Source organism: Leiobunum rupestre, chromosome 9 (assembly GCF_980474605.1).
Source record: "Leiobunum rupestre chromosome 9, qqLeiRupe1.1.hap1, whole genome shotgun sequence".
Lineage (NCBI taxonomy): Eukaryota > Metazoa > Arthropoda > Arachnida > Opiliones > Sclerosomatidae > Leiobunum > Leiobunum rupestre.
Genome location: NC_143392.1, coordinates 53,749,667 through 53,761,927, shown reverse-complemented (window position 1 = coordinate 53,761,927; position 12,261 = coordinate 53,749,667). Strand labels below are relative to the sequence as shown.

At 37.2% G+C, this 12,261-nt stretch overlaps 1 protein-coding gene across 1 annotated transcript; it reads right to left on the bottom strand.

Moving 5' to 3' along the window:
- Positions 1 to 834: 834 nt before the first annotated feature.
- On the bottom strand, positions 835 to 5,097 carry LOC149930903 (uncharacterized). Its single transcript, XM_090158478.1, has 5 exons — positions 4,862 to 5,097; positions 4,153 to 4,289; positions 2,794 to 3,105; positions 2,240 to 2,429; positions 835 to 1,033 (listed from the first exon to the last, which is right to left on the bottom strand). Exons 1-5 carry the CDS (start codon positions 5,046 to 5,048, stop codon positions 912 to 914), a joined length of 948 nt encoding a protein of 315 aa, XP_090014604.1. The 5' UTR covers positions 5,049 to 5,097; the 3' UTR covers positions 835 to 911.
- Between the last annotated feature and the right edge of the window lie 7,164 nt (positions 5,098 to 12,261).

Here is a 12,261-nt window from a genome sequence, read left to right as displayed (position 1 = left end):
AAATTCCAATGTTAAAAAACTACCGCTTCTCTCGGCGCGATCTCACTCAGCCCGCCGTCAGCGCTTTCTAGTGAAGAATTATGCCGCCGCTGGAGGACGTGGCGCTTCAAATTGAGCAGGCTAGCGTGTCGATCAACCGATTTCGCTCAACGCACCATGAACGATCAGTGACTGAGATAATTTCACGGCGCTCGGCCTGAGCTGGTTTAGTTTAAGAGAGAGAAAATAGCATCGCCAGTATTGAGCACTAGCTTACTTGATCACTCAAATTAAAAAGGTCTGAGCGTTCATTTCAGAATTCGCTCACAATTTTTGCCCACCTCTGGATAGAGTCCTATTTGGTGGAACTGCTCTGGCGATGAAGATAAAATTTACCTTTGTTAGTCTAACAAGTGCTAATCCCATTTCCTGCACTTAAAGGCCATCAGAGATCTCCTTACTATTTTTCTAATATTGTATTTAAAAAATTATCATGCCGATGGTCAAATCATCGAAGATCCTTAACTCCAATACGAAATGATTTTGTATTTGAAATTTCGGGTTTTAATGTATGACCTGGTATTTGTCAGACCAATTTTACTATATTATACAATTTTTGGCTAACTCGTGTAGGATGAAGATTTTAAATTCATTTACCTCCACCACAATTTTGAACCCCAAATTTAAGAATACTTTATATTCATATTTCGATTTGGTATTTTATTTAACTTAAATGTATATTCTCTACTTTTTCCTTGAAATAAATTAATCTATGTCAAAATAAAATTTAATTCCTAGGTATGTTGTGCCATAAATATAAGCATCACTTTTACCAAATGATTTTCAAAACATTCATATCTTAGAAGACTTTTTATTTCGAGTAAGTTTAAAGATATATTTAAAGTGCAATTTGAGTTTTGTATTTGTTTTTCTCAGTTAGCATCTTCAATCAGATCATTTTGGTTCAAATAGTTGTATCTTTTTGATAAAATGGAGCTATCCAGAGACAGCAGGAGTTTCATCAGCCTATTATCTGTTATCGTTTGCTTCGTCACTAAAATTAAATTCAACATTAGTTCATTGATTTATAGTCATGTATACCAAAAGTAAGAACAAAGTAAAATTTTAATAATTAAAACGAAAAGTTCAGTTATATACTGCCCTTTAATCACAAAACAGATTGCAATACCGGCTTTAACAGAAGTTAATAGTTTTTTCCATAAGTGTGACACTTCAGTAGCCAAATTTTATTAAGACGAAATGGAGGTTATTTTTTCTAATGACGTTAATTCGTGACCTAAACATTTTTGATAAACTTTTAAAAAAAAAATTATTTTTGAAGTTGCTACAAAAATATTTAAAGCTGGTACCTGATATTTCGGAAAATATTTAATTTACTTATCCGAAACTATCGCCGATAGAACAAAATACGTCTCAGTAGGATAAATATAGTCGAAGCCGGATCGGCGGAGCACTATAGGGATTTGGCAGTGCTACTTCACGGTTTTTTTTTCAAAAGTTTTTACCGTGGGGAGAAAAATATGACCACAATGGCGGCCATGGCCAAAGCTACGGGGTGCCAAGTCTCTATTGATAGATAAGCCACTAGTTACAAGTTTCAGACTTTTCTAGGATTACATGTTTCTAACCACTCGATATCAATTAATTTCAAGACCAAAGTGAACTTTAATTGTTAAAAATGTATTAATAAGGCTGTTCTTAAATCCATTACGGCTTAACAGAACTTTGGCACTCTGAGACGCGGATAAGAGACATCGGGGCGTGTTAAAAGGGAAATATCGCTTATTTTTAAATACGTTAATAATTTTTTTATTTTGTATCAAATGGGGTTAATTACGGAAATCCTCAACAAACGTGCTAGTTCACAGTGTTTCTAAGAGTCCTTTTAATCGAAAAATTATGCAAAGGCCAGTTTCCAGTAATATTTACATATTTAGATCAAGGGACGGATTACGAGTGACGTATGAAAAATATTATCATACGATGCCCCCTAGTGACGATAGTAGCTTCTACCGAGCATCTGAAGGTTCGTTTGTTAGTATTCGATAGCCGTAAACGACGTTTATACCTAGAAAGAAATCTTAACTTCCCACCCGTTTCCTTTATCGGGCTATTATCTAATTTTTGCCAAAAATTGACTTTTCGAAACACTATGTAGTTGCCTCTCAGTTTATTTCTTTAGAATTTAAATACGCTTCGAATTTAAACCAATATAATAAAATTATCAACATAAACTTACTCATTTTGGCAGAAAAGCCTTCGGTAGTATTTTTTAGGTCCGCAATGGCTTGAATGATATCTTTTGTTGTCTTCTCCGCTTCTTTGGGCCGTTCTCTTTCGAAGTGTTTCCAGAGCTTGACCTGCTTGTCGCAATCGAACCAAGCTTTGACGGTGGAGCTCGGATATTGGGAGGGATTGACCCTTTCAACCTGCGCAAAGATTTCAACAGAGATGTTTACAGGGTCTAAAATTATTTTTTCTTAAACCTTAGTCAGTGATATTTGGTCTGCTTCAGATGAAATTGTCAGCAGAAAGCTCTTTTAGACTTTTAGGAGGTAAGTGGGATCAGAGGATTTACCGAGCGTTGATTTGCGTAAAATGAAAGTTATTTTTAAGAGAAAAACCTTTTAAATGGCCCTATCTCTGTCCTAGACTTTGTACTGGAGTTTTCGTCTAAGCACGATTTACAATAAATTAGCTTTAAAATATCTCGATTACCTGAGGTCATAATTCGGGTTAGAGCACTGTTCAACTACCAAATCAATTTTGTAAAATAAAATATTTTAAGCTTACGTCACTATCATATCTGTAGTAATTCGATCCTTTGAAGAAGTACGTGAGTCCTTTCTCCCAACGAATGGCGGCGTCGAGGTAGTTGGGAACTCCCTTCCAAGCGTTGATTGGCGCGGGTCTACCATCCGTGGGCGTGGCCGCTTTGGGGTCGTACCTCCAATATTGGTGCGCTTTAAAGAAGTAAGTCACATTGTTTTTGCTCCACACCAGGGCGGCGTCTAGGTTATTCGGGATTCCTCTGAAGCCGTCGTTGATTTTCCGAGGGTTTCCCGGAAGAGCCTCTTGATTCACGAATTTCCAGTATTCATCACCCTGATAAACAACATCGTTTTATTTTAATTTCCCAGATTCGGAGTCGGATATTTATTCAGGACAATAAAATCCTGCAATTTATTATTTTTGAATAATAATAATAATAATAAGAATAATAATAATAATAATAATAATAATAATAATAATAATAATAATAATAATAATAATAATAATAATAATAATAATAATAATAATAATAATAATAATAATAATAATAATAATAATAATAATAATAATAATAATTATCAAATTAACCTTAGATCCGCCGCTTACTTTTTACACTTTTACTAAATGATATTTCTGGGTAATTAAAACTCAGTGTCTACAGATGTTGGTTTCCTATCTTCAAAAGCTGGGCCAATCCGGAAACAATAGAATTTCATACCTAAAAAATAATCCTTATACGAAATTCATTTAGGTAATAATATAAATTAAGAGCAATGAATTTAAACTCTTTTGAAACCGGCCTAAGACCATTTTTAGACGATAATATAGTGGGTTTTGGCTAGAAATTCCATAGATAACCACTAACTTTTGCTGATTAAGATCATAAGTAGCATATCAAAAATGCACTCTTTTTAGAAACGTTTACTTGGCCTCGGCATTATAGTACAGGAAACCAACGAGCCAGCCCTCTACCGCAGAAACTTCATCCGCCCAAAACCGGTTTTTTCATTACCCTCCCCGTAGACTGTAAGGTAATGGCCGTCGATTGGGAAGGCGCGTTTAAGAATCTAGAAGGTAGCAAATTATTAAGCGTTTAATTTAATTTTGAATGAATTTTTCACATTCCTCAGGTCTTGGCTAAAAATATACAAACCTATTACTGTAGTTCATGAATTTTGGGCGCTTTTACTTCAACGTTACTCTAAATAATCATCTAGTAAAATATTAACCATATTGATATCCTTATACTCTTTGTTGCATTACTTGTAATATTATGTACATATATAATATTTTATATAGTTCCGTCTAATCATTTCATGCTTAACGTCCGTGGTAGAAAATGAGTTTCAAGAGAAAGCATAAAGGAATTTAAATGTGTACCTTAAACAAGAAAGTGGTACCATCGTCCCAGGTCAAAGCCGCGTCAATCGGACCTTCGACACCATTCCAGTCATCGGCAATCAAGCGCAGACCCACGATCCCTCCTTCAGTTTCATTATACTTCCAATAGTAATCACCTTTTGGTTAGTCGAAAAATCATTCTTTAAGTGCTTATTCGAGGTAGATTATATCAATTCCTATCTTAACCGTCCTAAATCCATTGCATAAGGCTTGCCACTGTGAACATTAATTGTCTCTTTTGCAGTCCTTTAAGGACAGTATTTTCAAAATAGCCAGGCAAAAGGCCACTTTTTACACATAGCTGAGATTTAAACTTCACGTGGGTCATATTTAAAAATATAGGTTTATTATAAATTTACACAATGAAAGAGATTCAGAGGTAAGATTTTATATGCTTAAAACTATAGCTGAGATGTATTCTATATTTATTGAGTATATTTAAGAAGCAAGCAAGAACTAAAAGTATAAATTCGAAAGCTTATTTCTCCAAAAATGTTAAATGTTTAGTAAAATATAAAATAATATAAAAATTTTTTGGCCAACAACTGGATTGAAGATTCAACTAAATCATATTTTCATTTTTATAATATGGTGTTAATGAAAGTGAAAAACACCAGTGGTTTTAGCAAAAATTAATTATTATATTCCATAGAATATGTCATTTAGTAGATTTAAGAAACGTACGTACTTTTGAAGAAGTAAGTGGTTCCGTCCTGCGTTCTGGTCGAAGCGTCCACTTTGCCGGTTCTGCAGACCTCTCTCGTTCTGTTTGGAGAAGTAGAATTACTCAACGTCCACTCAAATTCTCCAAAGGCTGCGCCAAACGCCGTAAGCGCATTCGCGAAGAGTAACGCTAGACAGAGATTCGTAAACATGTTTCTTTGGTGGCCTCCAAAGCGTCTCTCGTGAATTCTCGGTTTTCTAACCGACGAGACGAGCCGAGATAAGAACGCCTTTTATATTCTAAAGAACGCGTTGCTGTTGATGATGAAATTTAGGAAGTTTAAATCGTCTGTTTTTCCTCTTTCAAATTTCCAGGAATTTGGTTGAATTTGTGACGTCATTACGAAGAGGAGAAAGACGAACGTATTAGAGGCTGTTCATGAAATACGTGACGCGAGTATGATCTTGGTAAAAATGGACATGAGTAGGATGGGTAGAGAGGATTGATTAGATTCAATGCAGCATTATGCAATAATTTTTTGGAATATCAGACGTATTTTAATCCTTATTTTTCTAATTTTTAATACAGCAATTACTCTATATAAGGAAAAATATTAATATATAAATTAACTAAATAAATATTTCTTACCTGACAAACAGGGTTGTTGATATAATTTATTTTTTTAAGGTTTCGTATCGGTTTTTATTGAAAACTTTAAAAATAATTTGACTGCAGCGATAACCTAAACTATAGTTTAAATCAGGGGCGTAGGAACGTTCTAGAAGTTGGAGGGGGGCAAAGAGAAACAGAAAGGGGTCTGGAGAGTGGTTTTGAATTTTTAATGGAGTGCAGCTTCTCCGAATGCATGTGTACTTTTTTCTACTATGCAAATTGGCGGGAAAAGACTGAAATTTAAACACAGTTGAGGTTCTATAAGTTTTATATGCTTTTAAAATGAGAATTTGAGCCTTTTGAAGATTTCAACTGACCAAATAGTTGGAGGGGGCAATAACATTAGTTGCCCCTCCCAGCAAATTCTAGGGAGGGTCATTGCCCCCACCCTGCTGCCCCTCCCGGTTCCTACGCCCCTGGTTTAAATTAATCTTTATTATATTGAATGCTTAATTAATAATGAAATTCAACTGCCTCTTCCCTGAATTGAAATTTCTAAAGAACCTATTTTCATACATTATTTTCAAAATAATTTTTGGAAAGAAAATAGACGCTGAAATAATTATATAATACTCCTGACGAAGCTGGGAAATTACATTAAAAATCATTGAAATGAGGTGGTACATTGTGGAAACTGCATTGGAGATGAGGTGGTACATTCTTTATTTTGAAGTGGTATAAAAATGATATAACAGGTGATAATATTGACTAGCTGAGGAAGGACCGCTTTCCGAAAGCTCCTATACTGTAAATATAATATTTTTAAAATCCAAGTTTCAATCTTTTTATCAAACTTTAAATAATTTTAAAACACCATGGGACAGAATTTGAAAATTTATAATTATCATGATATAATGCGTAGGGGTTTGTGTTATAACGTAACTCGATGAAACCAGAGAGTGGTCTCTGAAATGTTATTAAGGCATCTAAATGATTAATTATTTTAACTTACATTTGCAAATAAGTTATTGTTTTTTTCCGTAAAAATATTTTGATTAGTTTACTTTCGGTAAAAAATGTAATGTAGGCTTAATTTAAGATAAAATTCATTTTACGACTTACTGCGCTATAACAATTGAGGGAATGCTTTGGAAATTTGATTTGTATTTTGTTTGTTAAGGATCTTTCCAATTGTAACTGTTCGTAACGGTTTTGGTGACCACTCCATTTACGTACGAAGCAACCTTTTCGTCGTGTTGAAACTTCAAAGTTTTCTGTACCCCGTGTTTGAGGTTTGAATTTTCACTTGAATTGCAGACTCCGACGGTCTTTTTGATTATTTTTTCTTAACTTTTCTTGCTAAGGCTTAGAAATATTTCAACGCTGTACCGTACAAGTTTCAGAGATTTCTTTGGTAAATAGTTTATTGGTTCAGATGGATCTGTAGTTCTATGTGACCCTTGGGGCTCACCTTCTCCCATATACTTAAACCTTTTGCTTTATTTATGTTATTAACTTGTTATTGCCTATTGCCCCGCTCTTTGAATAATAATTATAAAACACTCGATTAGTAGAATTTAATTGGTTTGGCCATCTCTGTAGGTATAAGTTATGCTGTTTATGTTAGTTCAACGAGTAATCATTAATTAATCCGACTGACAAATATATCCAGAGCAAAAACAAGAGAACCACCAATGGTCTAGAGAGTGAGGAGTAAAAACGCGAACAAGTAAAGAGACCAATAAGTAGGGGAACAAACTAAGCTTTATTGGGGAAAAATATGCGGTACTTCGGCCGATAGGCCTTCAAGGCGAAAAACTTTATTACGACTTACCGACAATTTGAAAATGTTTAAAAATATTAAAGACGCGAGGCGCGAGACGATAACACGCGACAACAAAAGGAGAATACAAACACGCGACAAAAGTGGGGGGGGGGGACTAGAAAAGCTAAAAAAGCTAAAAAGGACTTTCATAAAAGGGGGATGTTCGCAATAAGTTTGATGAACAGTTAAAGGGGGGGGGGGAACGACGAAAGAAAAACGAGAGGCTAGGAAACAAAACATCAAATTCTTGCGAAACAACCCCAACCCGACACCCAAAAAACCGTCCTCGTTCGAAAAAGACGACAATCGGGATGCCCGGAAAAAACGCAACAATACCCACTAAAAGACGAACCACCCTAGCTAAAAACTAATTTTATGTTTAACCCCGACGGAAACTCTGTGGCTAAATTAAAAATGAGGCGGTTTTCTTCAGTGCGGCGGCCTTTCGTGGGAAGATAAGTAGTTTTCATGACGCGGATGGAAACGTCATTGATGTTGTGAACGTGATTAAAATGTTGGGTGATGTGGTTCTTTGCTCCCTTATGAAAACTTTCTATGTTTTTATATAGAATATTATAAAGTGCTTTAAGGGTTTGTAAAGTTTTCTAAGTCTAGTGAAAAATTCTAGAGAATTTCTATAGAATTTTTTAAAGACACTTCTTACTACACGTATAGTAAAATATATTTATAGATAACTTTTGAAAAATCTTTAGAAAATATTTTCAGGGCGTGAATTATTTTCTTTTGGTAGAAAAAACTAAGGTATTTCATTATTCACCTTAATTAGGATTTTGTGTTATTTTTAATGTTTTTCTAAATTTAGTTAGTCTATTATCTTAAGATAGCACCTGCCTGCTATCTTCGGTGCCAGCATTGAAGTTTTCCGCCTGACCACTACTTCTACCAAGACGGCTTCTCATCTTACGTTCCTTCGTTCCTGCCTGGATGCTTATGTTGTCCCCAATGGCTTTAGACTATATTTCCAAGGACCGGACGATGAGCGGAACTTCCATTTTCAATCTACCAACATATTGAGAGTGGCCTCCAGACGTTTGATGCGTTCGTACCTGCGCTTCTTACAACAGAAGAAAACTGATCTTCGCAGCGTTCTCATTTCACATAAGGCGGTTTTGAGACGCCTTTGTGGATCTAACAACGCTCTCTATTGGACTATAATTCAGGCCATTTGATATTACAATTCTATTTTATTCAATCCTATTTCCGAGACTAAGGACCGTAAAACTACCACCCTTAGGCCCCCAGCGGCTGCAGTGCCGGTTTGGCATCTCATCGTGACTATTCCACCAGATTTGATTCTTACCACCAATGAAAGGACGGTTCTCTCGAAGGGTTTATCCTTCGTTCCAGAGAAACCTTTGCCGGATCGCTTCCAGTTGCTTCACGATCTCGAGGACTTCTACCGTCGTCTGCGCCTTCGGTCCCATTTCTCCGACCAGCCGTCTAAACCCAAACCTCCCCTCACTATCTTTCAGCAGATCCACAATCCCAAAGAGAAAGTCTTCAATCCTCAAGGGAAGCATAAAACTCTTGATGTGTTTATTGCTGCCTGCAAGAATGAGATTGCCAATCTTCATTTCCGCAAAACTAAGACTTCTAATTTGACGAATGCCGAACGTGTTGCTCTCCGTTCTCTACATTTCGAGTTTCTTGGATAGTGAAATGCAGTCGCTTGTGACCTCTCTTCCGAGTTACATTAAAGACACAAGTGATGCTCTCCGTCGTTTCTCTTCTTTCTCCTTTACAGGTACTAAAAGGTGGTTAATTTCTATGAATATTAAATCTTTGTACTCGGTGATTCCTCACGCTGACGGTCTTCGTGCCCTCCAACACTTTTTGAACAAACGGACCGACAAGTACCCTCCCACCGATACCCTCGTTCGTATCGCTGAACTGGTGTTGACGCTAAACGCTTTCTCTTTTTACGGCAAGTTCTGCAGACAGGTTAGCGGTGTTGCTATGGGTACTAAGATGGGACCCAGTTACGCGAATTTGTTCGTTGGCTGGGCTGAGGAGCAATTCATTTCAGGTTACGCTGGCCCTACTCCAGATTTACATGGTCGTTTCATCGATGACGTTGCCTAGTTCACCTGTTGCAGTCGTCTTGACCTAGAACCCTTCCTCGCATCCTTTGGCGCCATGCATCTTGCCCTGGAGTTCACGGTCGAAGTCTCCGAGACAACTATCAACTTCTTGGATATGTGTATTTCCGTTTGGGGTGATGGCGTGTCCACTACTTTATATCGCAAGCCAACTGACTCTCGTTCATACCTTTTGCCGACATCTTCCCATCTTCGGCACACCACTAATTCAATTCCATTTTCCCAGTTTCTTCGCTTACGCAGAATTTTCTCTTCAGATAATGATTTCAACAACAAGGCCATCGAAATGTGCGATTGTTTTTCGACAAGAGGTTACTCTGACAAGTTTCTACAGCTTTCTCTTAACAAGGCCTCTGCTGTTACACGCGATGATGCTCTTGCCGTTCACCCCCAGAAGCCCGCCACTGAGAGGCCTTCTGTCGTCCTGACGTATCATCCGCAAATTCATCGAATCGAAACTGTTATTCGGAAAAACTTTCACCTTTTACAGATGGACCCAGACACAAGCCATATTTTCAGTAATCCGCCTTGATTTTGTTACCGCCATGATAATAGCGTGCGCTCTATCCTTGTTTCTAGCTTCCTGCCGGGACATGACGCCAGCGTGACTTACAAGGTTACCCAAAAGTGCAATCGTCCGCGTTGTAACACTTGCGCTTTTGTGTCTTGTGATCTACTGGTGCGTGGTCCGAAGCGAGATTTCCAGATCAAAGGGTCTTTCACCTGCACGACGTCCAATCTCGTTTACGCTCTTAGCTGTAAAGTCTGCTCGATGCTCTACATCGGTGAGACTGAAAGGCGGCTCGCCGACAGGTTCAGGGAGCATCTCAACGACATTAGAAAGACGCCAGCAAAGAACCACATCACCCAACATTTTGATCACGTTCACAACATCAATGACGGTTCCATCCGCGTCATGAAAACTACTAATCTTCCCACGAAAGGCCGCCGCACTGAAGAAAACCGCCTCATTTTTAATTTAGCCACAGAGTTTACGTCGGGGTTAAACATAAAATTAGTTTTTAAATAGGGTAGTTCGTTTTTTAGTGGGTATTGTTGTGTTTTTTGCTCGATTGTCATCTTTTTCGAACGAGGACGGTTTTTTGGGTGTCGCAAGCATTTGATGTTTGGTTTCCTCGCCTCTCGTTTTTCTTTCGTCGTTTCCCCCCCCTTTAATTGTTCATCAAACTTATTGCGAACATCCCCCTTTTACGACAGTCCTTTTTAGCTTTTTGTCGCGTGTTTGTATTCTCCTTTTGTTGTCGCGTGTTATCGTCTCGCGCCTCGCGTCTTTAATATTTTTAAACATTTTCAAATTGTCGGTAAGTCGTAATAAAGTTTTGCGCCTTAAAGGCCTATCGGCCGAAGTACCGCATATTTTTCCCCAATAAAGCTTAGTTTTCTACCCTACTTAATGGTCTTTTTACTTGTTCGCGTTTTTACTCCTGACAAATATATCTTTTACTTTTAAACTTTAACCGAAATAATTCATCCTTGCAAAGTAATTAAAATTAACATGAACTTGAATAACTTTTGAATGCCGAATAAGAATTGGATATATTTTATACAGATCATAGAATTTGATATAAAATTAAGTAAATTTATTAAATAGTTCTCCTAAAATAAATTATAAACGAAATCCCTGTCTTCGGCAAAGCTGAAATTTTAAACCCTCGCATTATAGTGTTGATGAAAGGGTTTTTCAACCCCCCCCCCCCTCATTCCCAAGTCCAGATCTTTCCCAAAACATTCTTCACCGGCTTCACGGGGTATGGGCGGGAAAAAAGACAAAACCAGCAACATTCCTCGCAGCACACAACGATCCCATGAAACCAGTTTCATGTTTTCGGGCCTCAGACTTACCACCAGGTAACGATACTCCAACGGAAAAGCGCGACTTTGCAATCCTGCAAAGTCAAGGGGGTGCATAGAATAAATTTAATCAAAATCTTAAGTATCCAGTAAACCGAAGAGAAAAATTCTTAGAAACAAGGTGTAATCCCTCGTTAATGTCAGAGGTTAAAACGGGTTCCGAGCTCATTCCGTTTCTTATGCTTTTACTGTTAGGATTATCTGTTACGTTCGCACTTACCCTCGCATTACCTTTGGGAGTTAGTTATTTTTTAAATGTCACCAGTTAAATTGTAGTATCATTAATTGTCGTATTCAGTTTTTAGTGTGTAACTTGATTGCCGTCGCACTTTCGAGCTTAAAATGCACGAGTCAGTGAATGCAGGGATTGATCCCATTAAAAATCGTACGGAATATTTAAATTAATGAATCTATGGTCAAAGAGTGTTTTAATTAATGACTAATATCCCCTGCTTTTATTATTTGTAGAGATAACAATGGTAGTCATGGTGGCCTAACCGTGGCGATAAATTAAGAAAAATATCTATCTCCCTCGATAAAGAAAAACAATATTTTGTTTATTTTTCTAGAGTGTTAAGTGTTTTGTTTATGGGGTGTTAAATGAAGATTTTGTGATTGATTATAGGCAAAGGGTTTCCATTTGGAATTCTTTTATCCCATTTTCCCCAGGACTCGCATTTCATAGCCATCTTCGCTCGCCTTGGTGAATTAATATCGTTGAGCAAGGGCTAAGAATATTTTCTAGAGCATACTCGTTATTCCAACCAGATACGTTAGAAAACATCACGAGAGGTTGCATATAACAGACTTGGAAATAGTGATATTTTTATCGGGGGCCCTGCGGGCCCCCGACTCCCCTTAAGTTTATTTTTATTGAGAGCCACTGGCCCAAGCGGGGGGGGGGGGGGATTAGGGAAAAAATTTAAAATTAGGTAGGGAAAATAGGAAAATAAAAATTGGTTACGTTACTTACATAACATTTATTAACTTTAAAA